This window comes from Panulirus ornatus, chromosome 58 (genome assembly GCF_036320965.1).
Source record: "Panulirus ornatus isolate Po-2019 chromosome 58, ASM3632096v1, whole genome shotgun sequence".
Taxonomy (NCBI): Eukaryota; Metazoa; Arthropoda; class Malacostraca; order Decapoda; family Palinuridae; genus Panulirus; species Panulirus ornatus.
This window is the reverse complement of record NC_092281.1, coordinates 28,834,116-28,856,401: the sequence shown is the minus strand read 5'-3', so window position 1 is coordinate 28,856,401 and position 22,286 is coordinate 28,834,116. Positions and strand designations below refer to the sequence as shown.

At 41.2% G+C, this 22,286-nt stretch overlaps 1 protein-coding gene across 1 annotated transcript in view; it reads left to right on the top strand.

Annotated features, from left to right (window-relative positions):
- Not1 (CCR4-NOT transcription complex subunit 1) overlaps window positions 1-22,286 on the top strand; it is a 560,605-nt gene that overhangs the window by 48,959 nt on the left and 489,360 nt on the right. The window contains exons 2-5 of the mRNA XM_071695617.1: window positions 1,743-1,871; window positions 4,134-4,298; window positions 4,484-4,658; window positions 20,382-20,638. Coding sequence (XP_071551718.1) covers window positions 1,743-1,871; window positions 4,134-4,298; window positions 4,484-4,658; window positions 20,382-20,638 — 726 coding nt within the window. The remainder of the gene's footprint in view (window positions 1-1,742; window positions 1,872-4,133; window positions 4,299-4,483; window positions 4,659-20,381; window positions 20,639-22,286) is intronic.

Genomic DNA, 22,286 nt, shown 5'->3' with positions numbered 1-22,286 from the left:
CTATAAACAAAGTAAGTAGCCTTGATAACATTGCACATCCTTGATGCAGACCCACCTTCATCTAGATTCTCTCACCCTTGTCCCTTCTTATTCACATGCAGTCCCTACTCTCTTAGTGAAGATTCATCTAGTAGCTTTCCTCCCACACTTTATATTCATAGCACCTTCCATAAACAAGTGCTTATCTACCTCCAAGTATTTCTCACAAAATTTTCAAATCTAAGGCTTGGTCCTGAGGTCACTTTGCTCTTTCATGTAATGCTAGGTGCATACCACCACCATTTCAAAAACCACTCATATGCAACTTAATTGGGTATACTCAACAGACTTATACCTCAGTAATTGGATCATTCACTTTTCTCCTGATTGCCATTATATAATAGCACTGTACAAACATTTTGCCAGTCCTCAGGCACCTCACCTTGGGCCATACATTTACTGAAAATGTTGTTTAACCACTTAACAACACTGCCACCCTCTTTCTTAGGAGATGCAACTGCAGTCCCCTCCACTCCAGCCACTCTTCATCTCATGCAGGTCTTTCACCACATCTTATTCACCAAACCATTTGCCATGACTCTCTTGCTCCAAATACCAATCTCTTATTCACCAAACCATTCACAATGATTCTTTTGCTCCAGATACCACCTCATCCCAAATACCCCTATCTGCTACCCTATCATCTGACACATTCAACAGTCCTTTATAATACTTTCTCCGTCTCATCACTTCTTTGGTATCACACTTTCATCTGCCCCCTTTACTGATGTCCCCATTTGTTCTTTTGCTCTTCTGATGCTGTTCACATTCTTCCAAAACATTTTCTTATTCTCCTTGAAGTTTAATGATTCCCTCTCTCTCATTTGTCCTCAGTATCAGCCCCTGTACCTTTCTCCTTTTTTTTTTTTTTTTTTTTTTTTTTTCACTGCAGATATCATCCATACACCACTCTTCCCACTTTCACTAATAATTACTTCACCCCACCACCTTCTACCAATTCTATTAGTTTTGTTTACTCACCATCTGCCTTTCTTCATTTATTCTCTTCTGGTATCTCTAAACAGAAACCTCTTTTCCAAGTTTTCTGACATGTACCACCCTCCTCCCCACTCATTTATTCCTCTTCTAAAGTCAGATCTTACTTTCACCCTCACCTTCATCAAGAAGTGATTAGATGTCCCACCAGTCTCCCATCACAACACATCCACTTCCAACATTCTTTCCTTTTTCAGTTAACACAAAATCCAAGAATGATGATAATATTATTATTGTACAACCCTTGGACCTCTTTCATGGGGTTCCTACAGCTTAATGTTGCATTCATCTAAGAGGAGGGATATGATGGACTCCTTTATTACCCTGTACTCTTTTCCAGCCATTAATACAGCCTTAATGACATGCATGTACATACCTCATACTATGCCAGGTACTCATTATTGACTAGCCCTGAGGAGAGAATGAAACAGCTGGGTTGGTCTTGAGCTTATTACCATGTCCAAGATTTGAACCTTGCTGGCCCAGTCGTCAGTGCGAACCACCATACTACAAAAGCTCATATTATTCATTCTTCTTTGTTGTTAAAATACTTTTAACTGCATCCAGTAGTTTCTCTTTAAACTTTGTTTGCGATGAAAGTGTTTTATAAACATTAGCTAAATACCCCATATGAATATTTTTTAGAAGGATGTCTTATAAGAATGATATTGTGTTTCTTGCTAATAGGTTTTGATTTTTTTTTTAAGGTGGTGTGTCAGTTTGGTGGTGAGGCAGAGCGACACTTGTACCGGGTGCTGATTGGTCACCTGGAGTGGTCAGGACCTCAGGGAGGAGAAAGTCATCGACCCTCACCAAACAATAACAATAATAATAAGGTATATTCAGCTAAATTAAACAGTGGAAGTGAGCCTAAAAGTCACGAGAGGTAAGAGTATGTAGATAGACTACTCATCATAACTTGTTACTTTGTTTTAACTATATATATTATACATTTTGCTTCATAGTACTTGCATATTTTACTTTTATTTTTTGTTCTTTTGTTTGTACCTGATAATCCTGGTTGCCATTAGGATATACCATTGTTTTAGTATAACATTTTAACTGGCCATTTCATTGGGATTATTTACTCAGAGTTACCTTACAACATTTAATATTTATGAGGATATATCACGTAATCTCCATTCTGGCTAGGCTAATTTCATGGTAGTCACTCAAGGCCCTGTTCAAAATTAAGCCAGTCACATCCATACTAGATACTTGTTAAGGTGTATAACCTCCTGTCATAATGATATTTTTTAAATACACAAGAGTTTGTGTAAACCACTGCCTTGATAATCTTCTCTGAATATCACACAACTACCTGTTAAAGTGAGATACTTGTGGCAAGAGCACACATTGGAGAACTCATTGTGTCGGAGGCTCCAGTCCCTGACAAAAGTCTACTTCAGAGCCAAGCCTTAATTGAAATTTAGAAAATTTGAAAAGTTTACTGTTCATGCTCAGTGCTGGTGAGTGGGAATATATTTTCAGTCTCCAACACCTTGCCTTCTACCATCAGAAACAGCATGGGATGCTCACAAGAGAAATTCAAGAGTGCACTGGACAAGTACCTTCAAAATGTATCGAACCAGCCAGGCTGTGGGTACTCTGGGCTTGAGGGCTGCAGCTTTCAACAGCTTGGTTGACCAGCAAACCAATTCCATGGCCTAAGAATAGGCCAGGCTGTAGGGGTGCAGACCCTTGTAAGATCTTGCCAGTTATTCTTCAGGTTTAAGTGTAGTAGCAAATGGGACTACTGTGTAATGAATGATAATGATTTATCAGGAGTTCTTCAGGAGTTGTATGATCCTTACTACTGTAGTCTTCATAGTGATGTTATCCAGCATATATAAAGATATAAATGAAAGTGTGACAAAATGCTTTGCAGATGATCTTGAAGTAAGGAAAATGTTGAGCATTGATGACAATGAATATGCAAGAAGACTTCAATATGATATTCATAGGGGCAGAGGAGAATTAGATGGAATCCATTAATGAGAAATTTGAGCATATAAGTCTTGGAGAGATCCAATAAGAGGCAAACAGAATGGGAAATTTAAGAAGACAGCACATTTAAAGACTCGAGGAATAATCTTAAAAGAAAAGCCAGAATATGGAGAGGACATTGTTATGGTAACATCTGTTTAATTACAGTAAAGAGTGTAGTTGTAATGAGAACATTCATGATAAGGGTGATGATGAAGTTGTTCTTTGCATGTATATAAAGCAAACTTGCATACAGCTGTATTATGTGGTCATCATCAGGGCAAGTAGAAATGGACTGTCTTGAAAGACTGCAGAAACGCTTCACAAGTAGAGGAATTGATAATTTGGATAATTGTTAGTCTAAAAGAACCCAGACTTCACAGTCTTGATGCAAAGCCTTTGCATTTTCCTCCTCTACCAGCATGTCCAGTAACTGACTAAACAGCCATGGTGATATAAGGTATCCTTGAAATAGACTTGCCTTCACTTGGAACCTCTCTATGCACATATGCCTTATTTTCCAAATAAATCTCTTCACCACTTACTAACTCTCCATTTTACCCATACATTTCCTTCAGATTCATAAGTTTCATGTACAATTCGCATTTTTTTTCCAAATGTTTCTGGCACATTTTTCAAAGCAAGCTCTTGGTCCATACATACTGTATTGTTTCTTCAACATCATTTTTCCTTCCCATTTGATGCTTATATGCACACTACCAACCCCATCCCATATGCTGTTCCAAGTGTTCTCAGTAGACTCAAACATCAAACATTGATTTCTGTCCAGACTTGCCTTATGAAAACTCTCAACTAGTTCTAAGGTTTGCAGCTATCTATTAGGAATGGAAGCTTCTGATGTTCTAGAAATGGACTGATTATCTTTGCTTTTGTGTGTACTGTAAGGAATAGAGAGATTGGGTCAGAAGCATATTTTGAACTGTCCATATTACCTTGTTTTTGGAGCAGGTCTTGTAGAATATTGCAGAAAGTAGAAGTAGGCTTTCTGTGTATGAGTTGATCTGTGGTACATATTTTACCTTGAAAATATTATTGAATGAGATTGATAATTTTGTTGTGCTGCTGATAACAGTTTTGAAATATTTTAACAGGACAAGGAGCCTGCCTCCAGTGTTGGTGTAACCACCCTTTCGTGGTCATCCAGTAGTAGTGGGGCTGGTCCCCTCCTTTTACAACACTTAGCTGCCACTCTTCCACCAACACCTTTTATTGCCAATCTCGCCTTTGCCACTGCCAACCCACCCAATCCAAGCAAGGTAATAGTTAAAGATCAGTTTAGAGAAAAAAAAGGTTATACTGAAATGAAAGTTCATGATTTTCATTTACTCAGTTGGAATTGCACCAGAATAAAGTAGATTGAACTGTTAGATTTAAATCTGATTTTCCTCCCGTTTAGAATGTTTCTTTTGATTGATAACCAAATTTTTTTTTACTTTTCCAGTTCATCAAGCCACAGTGGGTCGGTGGAGTGTGTAAGGCACTTAGACTTTCTCGGTTGCAGGAAATTACACATTGTTTGTTCTTGCTCCAAGCAACTAATCAAGAAGTTCGTAACCAGGCCACAGCATTACTCAAAGCCAAACTACCTGATCTTGTACGGGCCTACGTTGACTCTGGTGAGTGGAGTAGTTAATGAAGTGTCGGAATTTATTGTTCTTGATTGACTGTATGTTTGTTTGTCAAGTATCACCATTCCATTCCCATTTCAGTGAGATGGATCAGGCACAAAGAGCCTCTGCTACATCACCACCTCATTTAACATAAATTCGTGTCCATTTTCTTAAAAATGTTATTTATTACAGTCATAAGAGCGCTGCTTACTTTCCACTTAACACACTTAGTTGATTTATCACTTAGCACCACAATAAATACATAAAATTCTTCCTTTGTGTTCATTCTCCAAACATTTTCATCAGAAATGTCCATATCCCTAAATTCTTACCACATATATCCAGTATCAGAGCTGGATTGAATTTCAGCAATTTACCATAAAGGCCAAAAGAAACAGTAACTGTTGAGACAAAGCATAGACAATCAAAGGTAGAAGATATACCTAGAATGGCATACATAACATCAGTACACAAGTAGGAACCAAAAGTCCTGCCAAAACAGTACAGGCCAATCAGTCAAACATATTTCATTAAGGTATTAGAATGTTAAAAAATCACTTAATGCATTGCCATGACACACATGAACACATATGAGGACAACACAGCACTATATCTAGTAAAAGCTTGCAAATACCACAACTATCTCAACATGACAACTGATTTTGTTTGTATGATGTGGCAGTTGAGGGTATAATTGGTGTACATGGGGTGTTAGGTGTTGTAAATGGAAATGGTGAAGAGCTTGTAGATTTGTGTACTGAAAACGGACTGATGATTGGGAATACCTGGTTTAGAATGAGAGATATTGATAAGTATGCGTATGTAAGTGGGAGAGATGGCCAGAGAGCATCATTGGATTATGTGTTAATTGATAGGCGCATGGAAGAGAGACTTTTGGATGTTAATGTACTGAGAGGGGCAACTGAAGGGATGTCTGATCAATATCTTGTGGAGGTGAAGGTGAAGATTGTTTAGGTTTTCAGAAAGAGAGAGAATGTTGGGGTGAAGAGAGTGGTGAGAGTAAGTGAGCTTGGAAAGGAGACTTGTGTGAGGAAGTACCAGGAGAGATTATGTGCAGAATGGAAAAAGGTGAGAGTAAATGACATAAGGGGAGTGGGGGAGGAATGGGATATATTTAGGGAAGCAGTGATGCCTTGCACAAAAGATGTTTGTGGCATGAGAATGGTGGGAGATGGGCAAGTTAGAAAGGGTAGTGAGTGGTGGGATGAAGAAGCAAGATTGTTAGTGAAAGAGAAGAGAGAAGTGTTTGAACAATTTTTACAGGGAAGTAGTGCGAATCACTGAGAGATGCATAAAAGCAAGGCAGGAGGTCAAGAGTAAGGTACAAGAGTAAAAAAGTGGGCAAATGAGAGTTGGGGTGAGAGAGTATCATAAAATTTCAGGGAGAATAAGAAAATGTTTTGGAAGGAGGTAGATAAAGTGCATAAGACAAGAACATCGGTGAAGGAGGCTAATAGGGAAGTAATTACAAGTGGTGGTGAAGTGAGAAGGAAATGGAGTGAGTATTCTGAAGGTTAGTTGAATACGCGTGTTTGATGATAGAGTGGCAAATATGGGGTGTTTTGGTCGAGGTGGTGTTTGAAGTGAGAGGGCCAGGGAGAATGATTTGGTAAACAGAGGAGAGGTAGTGAAAGCTTTGCAGAAAATGAAAGCCGGCAAGGCAACAGGTTTGGATGGTATTGCAGTGGAATTCATTAAAAAAGGGGGTGACACTATTGTTGACTGGTTGTTAAGGATATTCATTCAGTGTATGTATAGTTCATGGTGAAGTGCCTAAGAATTGGCAGAATGCATGCATAGTGCCATTGGATAAAGGCAAAGGGGGTAATGAATGTTCAAATTAGAGAGGTATAAGTTTGTTGAGTATTCCTGGGAAATTATATGGGAGGGTACTCAATGAGAGGGTGAAAGCATGTACGGAGTATCAAATTGGGGAAGAGCAATGTGGTTTCAGAAGTGGTAGAGGATGTGTGGATCAGGTGTTTGCTTTTAAGAATGTATGTGAGAAATACTTAGAAAAACATATGGATTTATATGTAGCATTTATGGATCTACATAAGGCATATGATAGAGTTGATAAAGATGCTATGTGGAAGGTATTAAGAGTATATGGTGTAGGAGGTAAGCTGCTAGAAGCAGTGGAAAGTTTTTATCAAGGATGTAAGGCATGTGTATGAGTAGGAAGAGAGGAGAGTGATTGGTTCCCAGTGAATGTCGGTTTGTGGCAGGGGTGCATGATGTCTCTATGGCTGTTTGATTTTTTTATATATGGGGTTGTTAGGGAGGTGAATGCAAGACTTTTGGAGAGAGGGGCAGGTAAGCAGTCTGTTGTGGATGAGAGAGCTTGGGAAGTGAGTCAGTTGTTGTTCACTGATGATACAGTGCTGGTGGCTGATTCTGGTGAGAAACTGTAGAAGTTGATGACTGAGTTTGGTAAAGTGTGTGAAAGAAGAAAGCTGAGAGTAAATGTGAATATGAGCAAGGTTATTAGGCTCAATAGGGTTGAGGGAGAAGTTAATTAGGAGGTAAGTTTGAACGGAGAAAAACCGTAGGAAGTGAAGTGTTTTAGAAATCTGGGAGTGGATTTAGCAATGGATGGAACCATGGAAGCAGAAGTGAATCACAGGGTGGGGAGATGGGCGAAGGTTCTGGGAGCATTGAAAATTGTGTGGAAGGTGAGAACGTATTTCTCAGAGAGCAAAAATGGGTATGTTTGAAGGAATAGTGGTTCCAATAATGTTATATGGTTGCGAGGCATGGGCCATAGATAGGGCTGTGCGAAGGAGGGTGGGTGTGTTAGAAATGAGATGTTTGAGGACAATGTTTGGTTGAGGTGGTGTGATCAAGTAAGTAATGAAAGTGTTGAGAGAGATGTGTGGTAATAAAAAGAGTATGATAATGAGAGCAGAAGAGGGTGTATTGAAATGGTTTGGTCACATGGAGAGGACAAGTGTGGAAAGATTGACAAAGAGGATATATGTATCAGAGGTGGAGGGAATGAGGAGAAGTGGGAGACCCAATTGGAGGTGGAAGGATGGAGTGAAAAAGATTTTGAGCGATTATGTATATATACGTTGAAATGTATAAGTATGTATATGTGCATGTGTGGGCGTTTATGTTTGTACATGTGTATGTGGGTGTGTTGGGCCATTCTTTCATCTGTTTCCTTGCACTACCTTGCTAACGGGAGACAGCGACTAAGTGTAATAGAAATTTTTTTTTTATTATTATTATACTTAACTGCCGTCTCCTGTGTTAGTGAGATAGCACTAGGAAACAGACGAGAAATGACCCAAAAACACCCACATACAAATGTATATACATACATAAATGCCAACACATGCACATATACATACATATACATTTCAACGTATACATACGCATACATATGTAGACATATACATATATACACATGACATATCCATATATGCTGCTTTCATCATTCCCATCACCACCCCACCACACACAAAATAGCGTTCCCCTCCAGTGAGGCAGCACCAGGAACAGACAAAAAAGGCCTCATTCGTTCACACTCAGGCTGTAGCTGTCATGTGTAATGCAGCGAAACCACACGTCCAGGCCCTACAGACCTTTCCACAGTTTACCCCAGACACTTCACATTCCCTGGTCCAGTCCATTGACAGCACATCGAACCCGTTATATCACATCGTTCCAATTCACTCCATTCCTTGCACGCCTTTCACCCTCCTGTATATTCAGGCCCCAACTATTCAAAATCTTTTTCATTCCATCTTTCCACCTCCAGTTTGGTCTCCCGCATCTTCTTGTTCCCTCCACCTCTGACACATATATCTTTCCTCATTCATTCTCTCCATATGTCCAAACCATTTCAACACACCCTCTTCTACTCTCTCAAGCATACTCTTTTTATTTCCACACATCTCTCTTACCCTTGTACTACTTACTCGACCAAACCACCTCACAACACACATTGTCCTCAAACATTTAATTTCCAACACATCAACATTGTGGGAACTACTCTTCCTTCAAACATACTTATTTTTTGCTCCGAGATAACGTTCTCTCCTTACACACTTTCTTCATTGCTTACAGAACCTTCACCCCTTCCCCCTCCCTTTGACTCACTTCCATTTCCATTGTTCCATCTGCTGTTAAGTCCACTCCCAGATATCTAAAATGCTTCATTTCCTCCAATTTTTCTCCTTTTAAACTTACATTCCAATTTACTTGTCTCTCAACCCTACTGAACCTAATAACCTTGCTCTTATTCACATTTACCTTCAAGTTTCTCCTTTCACACACTTTTCTAAACTTGGTCACCAACCTCTGCAATTTCTCATACGAATCAGCCACTAGAGCTGTATCACTAGTCAACAAAAACTGACTCACTTTTCAGGCCCTTTCTTCCACAACACACTGCATACTTGCCCGTCTCTCCAAAACTCTTGCATTTACCTCCTTAACCACCCCATCCATAAACTAATTTAACAACCATGGGGACATCACACACCCCTGCCACAGACCGACATTCACTAGTAACCAGTCATACTCCTCTCTTCCTATGCATACACATGCTTTACATCATTGGAAAAAACTTTTCACTTCTTTTAACGACTTAACCCTCACATCATTACACTTAAAACCTTCCACGAAGCATCTCTATCAACCCTATCATATACCTTCTGATCCATGAATGCTACATGCAAATCCATTTGATTTTAATTATTTTTGGCATATTCATCAAAGCAAACGCCTGATCCACAATCCTCTACCACTGCTCCTCCCCAGTCTGATGCTCTGTACATGCCTTCACCCTCTCAATCAATACCCTCCCATGTAAGAAAGTAAATTCTCGATTAATATGGGTAAAATTGAAAGTTGATGGAGAGAGGTGGGTGATTATTGGTGCATATGCACCTGGGCATGAGAAGAAAGATCATGAGAGGCAAGTGTTTTGGGAGCAGCTGAATGAGTGTGTTAGCGGTTTTGATGCACGAGACCGGGTTATAGTGATGGGTGATTTGAATGCAAAGGTGAGTAATGTGGCAGTTGAGGGAATAATTGGTATGCATGGGGTGTTCAGTGTTGTAAATGGAAATGGTGAAGAGCTTGTAGATTTATGTGCTGAAAAAGGACTGATGATTGGGAATACCTGGTTTAAAAAGCGAGATATACATAAGTATACTTATGTAAGTAGGAGAGATGGCCAGAGAGCGTTATTGGATTACGTGTTAATTGACAGGCGTGCGAAAGAGAGACTTTTGGATGTTAATGTGCTGAGAGGTGCAACTGGAGGGATGTCTGATCATTATCTTGTGGAGGCTAAGGTGAAGATTAGTATGGGTTTTCAGAAAAGAGGAGTGAATGTTGGGGTGAAGAAGGTGGTGAGAGTAAGTGAGCTTGGGAAGGAGACCTGTGTGGGGAAGTACCAGGAGAGACTGTGTACAGAATGGAAAAAGGTGAGAACAATGGAAGTAAGGGGAGTGGGGGAGGAATGGGATGTATTTAGGGAATCAGTGATGGATTGCGCAAAAGATGCTTGTGGCATGAGAAGAGTGGGAGGTGGGCTGTTTAGAAAGGGTAGTGAGTGGTGGGATGAAGAAGTAAGAGTATTAGTGAAAGAGAAGAGAGAGGCATTTGGATGATTTTTGCAGGGAAAAAATGTAATTGAGTGGGAGAAGTATAAAAGAAAGAGACAGGAGGTCAAGAGAAAGGTGCAAGAGGTGAAAAAAAGGGCAAATGAGAGTTGGGGTGAGAGACTATCAGTAAATTTTAGGGAGAAGAAAAAGATGTTCTGGAAGGAGGTAAATAGGGTGCGTAAGACAAGGGAGCAAATGGGAACTTCAGTGAAGGGCGTAAATGGGGAGGTGATAACAAGTAGTGGTGATGTGAGAAGGAGATGGAATGAGTATTTTGAAGGTTTGTTGAATGTGTCTGATGACAGAGTGGCAGATATAGGGTGTTTTGGTCGAGGTGGTTCGCAAAGTGAGAGGGTTAGGGAAAATGATTTGGTAAACAGAGAAGAGGTAGTAAAAGCTTTGCGGAAGATGAAAGCCGGCAAGGCAGCAGGTTTGGATGGTATTGCAGTGGAATTTATTAAAAAAGGGGGTGACTGTATTGTTGACTGGTTGGTAAGGTTATTTAATGTATGTATGACTCATGGTGAGGTGCCTGAGGATTGGCGGAATGCGTGCATAGTGCCATTGTACAAAGGCAAAGGGGATAAGAGTGAGTGCTCAAATTACAGAGGTATAAGTTTGTTGAGTATTCCTGGTAAATTATATGGGAGGGTATTGATTGAGAGGGTGAAGGCATGTACAGAGCATCAGATTGGGGAAGAGCAGTGCGGTTTCAGAAGTGGTAGAGGATGTGTGGATCAGGTGTTTGCTTTGAAGAATGTATGTGAGAAATACTTAGCAAAGCAAATGGATTTGTATGTAGCATGTATGGATCTGGAGAAGGCATATGATAGAGTTGATAGAGATGCTCTGTGGAAGGTATTAAGAATATATGGTGTGGGAGGCAAGTTGTTAGAAGCAGTGAAAAGTTTTTATCGAGGATGTAAGGCATGTGTACGTGTAGGAAGAGAGGAAAGTGATTGGTTCTCAGTGAATGTAGGTTTGCGGCAGGGGTGTGTGATGTCTCCATGGTTGTTTAATTTGTTTATGGATGGGGTTGTTAGGGAGGTAAATGCAAGAGTCCTGGAAAGAGGGGTAAGTATGAAGTCTGTTGGGGATGAGAGAGCTTGGGAAGTGAGTCAGTTGTTGTTCGCTGATGATACAGCGCTGGTGGCTGATTCATGTGAGAAACTGCAGAAGCTGGTGACTGAGTTTGGTAAAGTGTGTGGAAGAAGAAAGTTAAGAGTAAATGTGAATAAGAGCAAGGTTATTAGGTACAGTAGGGTTGAGGGTCAAGTCAATTGGGAGGTGAGTTTGAATGGAGAAAAACTGGAGGAAGTGAAGTGTTTTAGATATCTGGGAGTGGATCTGTCAGCGGATGGAACCATGGAAGCGGAAGTGGATCATAGGGTGGGGGAGGGGGCGAAAATTTTGGGAGCCTTGAAAAATGTGTGGAAGTCAAGAACATTATCTCGGAAAGCAAAAATGGGTATGTTTGAAGGAATAGTGGTTCCAACAATGTTGTATGGTTGCGAGGCGTGGGCTATGGATAGAGTTGTGCGCAGGAGGATGGATGTGCTGGAAATGAGATGTTTGAGGACAATGTGTGGTGTGAGGTGGTTTGATCGAGTAAGTAACGTAAGGGTAAGAGAGATGTGTGGAAATAAAAAGAGCGTGGTTGAGAGAGCAGAAGAGGGTGTTTTGAAATGGTTTGGGCACATGGAGAGAATGAGTGAGGAAAGATTGACCAAGAGGATATATGTGTCGGAGGTGGAGGGAACGAGGAGAAGAGGGAGACCAAATTGGAGGTGAAAGATGGAGTGAAAAAGATTTTGTGTGATCGGGGCCTGAACATGCAGGAGGGTGAAAGGAGGGCAAGGAATAGAGTGAATTGGAGCGATGTGGTATACAGGGGTTGACGTGCTGTCAGTGGATTGAATCAAGGCATGTGAAGCGTCTGGGGTAAACCATGGAAAGCTGTGTAGGTATGTATATTTGCGTGTGTGGACGTGTGTATGCACATGTGTATGGAGGGGGGGTTAGGCCATTTCTTTCGTCTGTTTCCTTGCGCTACCTCGCAAACGCGGGAGACAGCGACAAAGTATAAAAAAAAAAAAAAAAAAAAAAAATAACTTCCCGGGAATACTCAACAAACTTATACCCCTGTAATTTGAGCACTCACCTTTATCCACTTTACTTTTGTGCAGTGGCACTATGCACGCATTCTGCCAATCCTCAGGCACTTCACCATGGTCCATACATACATTAAATATCCTTACCAACCAATCAATAACACAGTCACCCCTTTTGTAATAGATTCCACTGCAGTACCATCCAAACCCACTGCCTTGCCCGATTTCATCTTCCCAAAGGTTTCACTACCTCTTCTCTCTTCACCAAATCATTCTCCTTGACCTCACTTCATACATCACCCCGACCAAAACACCCTACATCTGCCACATCATCAAATGCATTCAACAAATATGAATATATACATGTGTTTATATATGTATATGTTTGTGTATGTATATTTATCTATACATTAAAATTTTTTTTTTCTTTACTATTTGCCATTTCCTGTATTAGCGAGGTAGCACTAAGAACAGAGAACTGAGCCTTTGAGGGAATATCCTCACTCGGCCCCTTTCTCTGTTCCTTCTTTTGAAAAATTATAAACGAGACAGGAGGATTTCCAGCCCCCCACTCCCTCCCCTTTTAGTCGCCTTCTATGACATGCAGGGAATACGTGGGAATTATTCTTTCTCCCTTATCCCCAAGGATAAAGTATAATTATTTATATTTATTTATTTTGCTTTGTCAGTGTCTCCCGTGTTAGCGAGGTAGCACAAGGAAACAGACGAAAGAATGGCCCAACCCACCCACATAGACATGTATATACATACACGTCCACACATGCAAATATACATACCTATACATCTCAACGTATATATATATATATATACATATATATATATATATATATATATATATATATATATATATATATATATATATATATATATATATATATATAAAAATTATTATTATTATACTTTGTCGCTGTCTCCCGCGTTTGCGAGGTAGTGCAAGGAAACAGACGAAAGAAATGGCCCAACCCACCCCCATACACATGTATATACATACGTCCACACACGCAAATATACATACCTACACAGCCCTCCATGGTTTACCCCAGACGCTTCACATGCCTTGATTCAATCCACTGACAGCACGTCAACCCCGGTATACCACATCGCTCCAATTCACTCTATTCCTTGCCCTCCTTTCACCCTCCTGCATGTTCAGGCCCCGATCACACAATATCTTTTTCACTCCATCTTTCCACCTCCAATTTGGTCTCCCTCTTCTCCTCGTTCCCTCCACCTCCGACACATATATCCTCTTGGTCAATCTTTCCTCACTCATTCTCTCCATGTGACCAAACCATTTCAAAACACCCTCTTCTGCTCTCTCAACCACGCTCTTTTTATTTCCACACATCTCTCTTACCCTTACGTTACTTACTCGATCAAACCACCTCACACCACACATTGTCCTCAAACATCTCATTTCCAGCACATCCATCCTCCTGCGCACAACTCTATCCATAGCCCACGCCTCGCAACCATACAACATTGTTGGAACCACTATTCCTTCAGACATACCCATTTTTGCTTTCCGAGATAATGTTCTCGACTTCCACACATTCTTCAAGGCTCCCAGAATTTTCACTCCCTCCCCCACCCTATGATTCACTTCCGCTTCCATGGTTCCATCCGCTGCCAAATCCACTCCCAGATATCTAAAACACTTTACTTCCTCCAGCTTTTCTCCATACAAACTTACCTTCCAATTGACTTGACCCTCAACCCTACTGTACCTAATGACCTTGCTCTTGTTCACATTCACTCTCAACTTTCTTTCACACACTTTACCAAACTCAGTCACCAGCTTCTGCAGTTTCTCACATGAATCAGCCATCAGTGCTGTATCATCATCGAACAACAACTGACTCACTTCCCAAGCTCTCTCATCCACAACAGACTGCATACTTGCCCCTCTTTCCAAAACTCTTGCACTCACCTCCCTAACAACCCCATCCATAAGCAAATTAAACAACCTTGGAGACATCACACACCCCTGTCGCAAATCTACATTCATTGAGAACCAATCACTTTCCTCTCTTCCTACACATGCACAAGCCTTACATCCTCGATAAAAACTCATCCTCCTCGAAGGCTCAGATTGGGGTGTCGAAATGTGCGGATGTAAACAAGATGAGAAAAAAGGAGAGATAGGTAATATGTTTGAGGAAAGGAACCTAGGTGTTTTGGCTCTGAGTGAAATGAAACTCAAGGGTAAAGGGGAAGAGTGGTTTGGGAATGTCTTGGGAGTGAAGTCAGGTGTTGGTGAGAGGACGAGAGCAAAGGAAGGAGTAGCAATATTCCTGAAGCAGGTGTTGTGGGAATAGGTATGTAATAGAGTGTAAGAAAGTAAACTCTACATTGATGTGGGTAAAACTGAACGTGGATGGAGAGAGATGGGTGATTATTGGTGCCTATGCACCTGGTCATGAGAAGAAAGATTATGAGAGGCAAGTGTTTTGGGAGCAGCTGAGCGAGTGTGTTAGCAGTTTTGATGCACGAGACCGGGTTATAGTGATGGTTGATTTAAATGCAAAGGTGAGTAATGTGGCAGTTGAGGGAGTAATTGGTGTACATAGGGTCTTCAGTGTTGTAAATGGAAATGGTGACGAGCTTGTATATTTGTGTGCTGAAAAAAGACTGATGGATGGGAATGCCTGGTTTAGAGAGATTTACGTAAGTATACGTATGTAAGTAGGAGAGATGGCCAGAGAGCGTTATTGGATTACGTGTGGCATGAGTAAGGTAGGAGGTGGGCAGATTGGAAAGAGTAGTGAGTGGTGGGATGAAAAGTAAGATTGTTAGTAAAAGAGAAGAGAGAGGCGTTTGGGTGATTTTTGCAGGGAAGTAGTGCAAATGACAGGGAGATGTATAAAAGAAAGCGGTAGAAGGTCAAGAGAAAGGTGCAAGAGGTGAAAAAGAGGGCGGTAAAAAGGGAGAATAAAAAGATGTTTTCCAAGGAGGTAAATAAAGTGCGTAAGACAAGAGAGCAAATGGGAACATTGATGAAGGGGGCTAATGGGGAGGTAATAACAAGTAGTGGTGAAGTGAGAAGGAGATGGAGTGAGTATTTTGAAGGTTTGTTGAATATATTTGATGATAGAGTGGCATGTATATATGGTGTTTTGGTCAAGGTGATGTGCGAAGTGAGAGGGTCAGGGAGAATGGTTTCATGAATAGAGGAGAGGTAGTGAAAGCTTTCTGGAAGATGAAAGCTGGCAAGGTGGTAGGTTTGAATGGTATTGTAATGGAATTTATTAAAAAAAGGGGGTGACTGTGTTGCTGATTAGTTGGTAAGGAAATTCGATGTATGTACGGTTCATGGTGAAGTGCCTGAGGATTGGCGGAATGCATGCATAGTGCCATTGTACAAAGGCAAAGGGGATAAAGGTGAATGTTCAAATTACAGAGGTATAAGTTTATTGAGTATTCCTGGGAAATTATATGGGAGGGTATTGATTGAGAGGGTGAAGGCATGTACAGAGCATCAGACTGGGGAAGAGCAATGTGGTTTCAGAAGTGGTAGAGAATGTGTGGATCAGGTGTTTGCTTTGAAGAATGTATGTGAGAAATACTTAGAAAAACAGATGGATTTGCATGTAGCATTTATAGATTTGGAGAAGGCATATGTCAGGGTTGATAGAGATGCTTTGTGGAAGGTATTAAGAGTATATGGTGTGGGAGGTAAGTTGCTAGAAGTAGTGAAAGGTTTTTACGAAGGATGTAAGGCATGTGTACGAGTAGGAAGAGAGAAAAGTGATTGGTTCTCAGTGAATGTAGGTTTGCAGCAGGGGTGTGTGATGTCTCCATGGCTGTTTAATTTGTTTATGGGTGGGATTCTTAGGGAGGTGAATGCAAGAGTTTTAGAGAGAGGGACAAGTATGCAGTCTGTTGTGGATAAGAGGGCTTGGGAAGTGAGTCACTTGTTGTTCACCGATGATACAGTGCTGGTGGCTGATTCGGGTGAGAAACTGCAGAGGCTGGTGACTGAGTTTGGTAAAGTGTGTGAAAGAAGAAAGCTGAGAGTAAATATGAATAAGAGCAAGGTTATTAGGTTCAGTAGGGTTGAGGGACAAGTTAATTGGGAGTTAAGTTTGAATGGAGAAAAACTGGAGGGAGTGAAGTGTTTTAGATATCTGGGAGTGGATTTAGCAGCAGATGGAACCTTAGAAGCGGAAGTGAGTCTTAGGGTGGGAGAGGGGGCAAAGGTTCTGGGAGCGTTGAAGAATGTGTAGAAGGAACACGTTATCTCAGAGAGCAAAAATGGGTACGTTTGAGGGAATAGTGGTTCCAACAATGTTATATGGTTGCGAGGCATGGGCCATAGATAGGGTTGTCCAGAGGAGGATGGATGTGTTTGAAATGAAATATTTGAGGACAATGTTTGCTGTGAAGTGGTGTTGAAATGGTTTGGTCACATGGAGAGAATGAGAGTGGAAAGATTTGCAAAAAGGATATATGCAGCAGAGGTAGAGGGAACGATGAGAAGTGGAAGACCAAATTGGAGGTGGAAGGATGGAGAGAAAAAGATTTTCAGCGATCGGGGCCTGATAATACAGAAGGGTGAAAGGTGTTCGAGAAATAGAGTGAATTGGAATGACGTGGTATACCATGGTCGACTTGCTGTCAAAGGATTGAACCAGGGCATGTGAAGCATCTGGGGTAAGCCATGGAAAGTTTTGTGGGGCCTGGAGGTGGAAAGGGAGCTGTGGTTTTGGTGCATTACACATGACAGCTAGCGACTGAGTTTGAACGAATGTAACCTTTGTTGTCTTTTCCCAGCGCTTACTAGTGGGGGGAGGGGGGTGCCATTCTGTGTGGCGGGGTGGCAACGGGAATGGATGAAGGCATCATGTATGAATATGTACATGGGTATACATATCTCTGTATATATATGTATGTATAGGTTTATATATATGTGTGTGTGTGAGCGTTTATGTATATACATGTGTATTTGGGTGGGGTTGAGCCATTCTTTCGTCTCTTTCCTTGCGCCACTTCACTAACACGGGGATAGCGACAAAGTATGATAAATATAGATAACGTTGAAATGTATAGGTTTATTCATTTTTTATTATGCTTTGTCGCTGTCTCCCGCGTAGTAAGGTAGTGCAAGGAAACAGATGAAAGATTGGCCCAATCCACCCACATGCACAAGTATATACATACATGTCCATGCATGCATACCTATACATTTCAATGTATACATGGATTTGTATGTAGCATTTATGGATCTGGAGAAGGCATATGATAGAGTTGATAGAGATGCTCTGTGGAAGGTATTAAGAATATATGGTGTGGGAGGCAAGTTGTTAGAAGCAGTGAAAAGTTTTTATCGAGGATGTAAGGCATGTGTACGTGTAGGAAGAGAGGAAAGTGATTGGTTCTCAGTGAATGTGGGTTTGCGGCAGGGGTGTGTGATGTCTCCATGGTTGTTTAATTTGTTTATGGATGGGGTTGTTAGGGAGGTGAATGCAAGAGTTTTGGAAAGAGGGGCGAGTATGAAGTCTGTTGGGGATGAGAGAGCTTGGGAAGTGAGTCAGTTGTTGTTCGCTGATGATACAGCGCTGGTGGCTGATTCATGTGAGAAACTGCAGAAGCTGGTGACTGAGTTTGGTAAAGTGTGTGAAAGAAGAAAGTTAAGAGTAAATGTGAATAAGAGCAAGGTTATTAGGTACAGTAGGGTTGAGGGTCAATTCAATTGGGAGGTGAGTTTGAATGGAGCAAAACTGGAGGAAGTGAAGTGTTTTAGATATCTGGGAGTGGATCTGGCAGCGGATGGAACCATGGAAGCGGAAGTGGATCATGGGGTGGGGGAGGGGGCGAAAATTCTGGGAGCCTTGGAGAATGTGTGGAAGTCGAGAACATTATCTCGGAAAGCAAAAATGGGTATGTTTGAAGGAATAGTGGTTCCAACAGTGTTGTATGGTTGCGAGGCATGGACTATGGATAGAGTTGTGCGCAGGAGGGTGGATGTGCTGGAAATGAGATGTTTGAGGACAATGTGTGGTGTGAGGTGGTTTGATCGAGTAAGTAACGTAAGGGTAAGAGAGATGTGTGGAAATAAAAAGAGCGTTGTTGAGAGAGCAGAAGAGGGTGTTTTGAAATGGTTTGGTCACATGGAGAGAATGAGTGAGGAAAGATTGACCAAGAGGATATATGTGTCGGAGGTGGAGGGAACGAGGAGAAGAGGGAGACCAAATTGGAGGTGGAAAGATGGAGTGAAAAAGATTTTGTGTGATCGGGGCCTGAACATGCAGGAGGGTGAAAGGAGGGCTAAGAATAGAGTGAATTGGAGCGATGTGGTATACCGGGGTTGACGTGCTGTCAGTGGATTGAATCAAGGCATGTGTATGGGGGTGGGTTGGGCCATTTCTTTCGTCTGTTTCCTTGCGCTACCTCGCAAACGCGGGAGACAGCGACAAAGCAAAAAAAAAAAAAAAAAAAAAAATACACAGACATGTACATATATACACATTTATGTAATTCATTCTTGCTGCCTTTATTCATTCCCGTCACCACCCCACCACACATGAAATGACAACCCCTTCCCCCTGTGCAAGATATCGCTAGGAAAAGACAACAAAGGCTACCTTCATTCACACTTAGTCTCTACCTGTTATGTATAATGCACTGAAACCACAGCTTTTTTCTTTTTTTCTTTTTTTCCCTGTCCACACCCTGGCCCACCTAAACTTTCCATGATTTACCCCAGATGCTTCACATACCCAGGTTCAATCCATTGACAGCACATTGACCGCTTTATACCACATAGTTCCAATTCACTGTAGGTATTATTATTATTGTACTTGTTGCTGTCTCCTGCATTAGCGAGGTAACGTAAGGAAACACAAAAGAATGGCCCAACCCACCCACATACGCATTTATATACATACACGTCCACTCACGCACATATACATACCTATACATTTCAACATATACATAGGATATTGTCTGTCTTCTGAGAGTATTTTTTTTGGCCTCCCAGAGTGCGGTTTAGGGGCCTGAACCTGGTTTAGGGCAAGCGCCCTGCCGGTAGCAAGAAGCCTCAAGATGGTCGACCGAGAACGTCCAACTTGGGCACAAATATCTTTAATGGAGACGTTTTCCTCCCTCAGAGCGAGGATACGGGACCTCTCCTCCTTCGACGTCATGGTTCGACCCATTTGCATTTCAGTGGGATGTGTCATTTCTTTCCGCCGACACTGTATATACACATATATATGTGGCCATTCTTTCATCCATTTCCTTGCACTTCCTCGCTAATGCGGGAGACAGTGATTAAGTATGATAAATATATAGATATCCTTAAAAGCAAACCCTTGATCCACACATCCTTTACCACTTCTGAAACCACCTAGTTCCTCCCTAATCTGATGCTCTGTATACTGTTATGTAGGTGGTGTAATTATTTTTCTTGTGAGCAGCTATTTGAAATTGACAGTCCTTTTATTTACCTTCTTATGGAATATTGCTCATATATCGGGGTCACTTATCCTCCACATCTGAAAACTAGAGTGGAATCAAAAGCCTTCCATCTCATTCATTCTCCTGACTTTCCTCCCTAGCCATCATATTCTTTATGCCACACTGTCTCTGCTCTCTGTCTTGGTTTTACAGGTATTATTTTGGTCACCGTTCTTTGGAGTTACCTGTGTGTGCCCCTGCCCCCAAGGCTTTGGACATGAGGCACACATCTGACTAATGCTTCGCAAAATATCTTGTGTGGAAACAGGCCACACAAGGATTGACTGTCACAATATCTCCTACCCACAGATGGCTAAGCTTTGGAATCCTCTTCCCCATAATCTTTCTTCATTCTTTTTGCCTTCACACTTTCTTTCACCTGAGATGGCCTTTGATTGGGGCATTTTACTTTTACCATGTTGGTCATTATGTAAAAAAGAAAATGCACTAATGTAAATTTTGTGACATGCTGAAATTCTTTTTATTTCACTTTGCAGAATCAGGAGACCGTGAATTGTTGGAGCTATCGACAGAAGCCCTTCATTTGTTGCTAACTCAAATTGTTCATCTGTGGAGGGATCCACCTGCTTCCCTGCTGCCTCCAGAATCACGGCAGGCCTTTATTTGTGCTCTGCAGCGCGAGTTTCCCAGGTCACGTGTCCCTGTGGTTCTTGCCCCTTTACTTTACCCAGATTCAGACATTCCTATGGAGAAGATAACTCAAGAAACACCAGCCAACATGGCTAAAAATCTTGTAAGTCTTGTTTCATATTGTAGCTAGTTCTGTAAAGATTTTGGCTTTAAGTACACCACAGATTTAGTCAATCCTTTTACTTATATAATGTTTGAATTCCAAATGTAACCACCCATACAGAAAAAATGAAAAAAAAAAATTTTTTGTGAATTGATAGACTGGCATGAGAATTAGAAAGATGAAAAATGATGATATAGAAGAAACTGAGAAATTCTTAGAGAAAAATGAAGGATTTGTATGTGGCATTTATAGATATGGAGAAAACATATGATAGGTTTGATAGAGATACTTTGTGGAAGGTGGTAAGAATATATGGTGTGGGAGGGAAGCATAGCAGTAGTAATAAGTTTTTATCAACATTGTGACATTGTGTATTATAAAGAGAAATAAGCATGATTGCCAAAAATCTGTGGATTAGATTTTTGTGGTGAGAATGACTGGAAAAGTATCTAACAAAAAGTAAGAAGCTGTATGTAACTTTAATGGATTTGGAAAAAGTTTATGATGAGTCAAGTGGAATGCTTTATGGGATAGGTCAAGGGTGTATGGGGTTGGCAGACAACTATTGGATGGGATGAAAGCTTCTGTAGAGGAACAAATGTGAGTGGAAGAGTGGATGGAGAGTTGGGTGTGAGGCAGGGCTGTGTGATGTCACTTTGGCTTTATTTATTTATTTGGATGGAGTGATAACAGAGATGAAAGCAAAAGTATGGGAAAAGGGTGCAGAGATGGTTTCATATGATACTGTGTTGTCTGCTGATAGTGAAGAGGAGTTGTAGAGGGTTGTGTGTTTTATGGAAAATGGGTGCAGAGATGGTTACAGATGATACTGTGTTGTCTGCTGAGAGTGAAGAGGAGTTGCAGAGGGTTGTGTGTTTTATGATGTGTGTAAGCATTGGCAATTAACGCAAGTTACGTGATGGTGTTTGAAAGGAAATGGAGTGAACGTATAGATTTTGCAAAGTCTAATAGAGAGAAGAAAGTGTACTAAACTGTGTTATAGATATGGGAGAAAGACTTGAAGAGATGAGAGAATTTAAGTAATTAGGAGCTGTTTTGGGTAAGTTTGGTGATAAGGAAGGAGAGTTAAGGGTGAGAGCAGTACAGGGTAGGAGAGTCATTGGGTCCCTTGATAATGAAGGGGTGATGTGTGAGTGAAGAAAGGACGAAAGGATAGCAGTCCTCCCAATCCTGACCTGTGCAGCTGAAACATGGACATGGAATGAGTTTCAGAGATCAAGAATCCAGGCTGCGGAAAGTACCTTTTTGGAAGGGGCAATTGGTTTGACTAGAGGGAATGAAGAAAGAAAAGAGGGGCTGTGAGAAACATTTGGTTAGGCATGGAATGCAAAAGGAATGAACTGTGGAGTGGGGTGAATGGTTTGGGCATGTGGAAAGAATGAAAGGCAGGTAGTTTATAAGTAGAGTATAATAGTACAGTTAAGGGGATTGGAGTGAAAAGACCACATGTGACATAGGGAAACAGAAGGGGAAGAGACATGGGGAAATAGAAAGGAAGCTTACTGGAGAAGAGTCTTCATGGAAGTTCCCTGAGGGAATGGGCATCAGAGAGATGGAGTGAAAAAGATTTTGAGCGATTGGGGTCTGAACATACAGGAGGGTGAAAGGTGTACAAGGAATAGAGTGA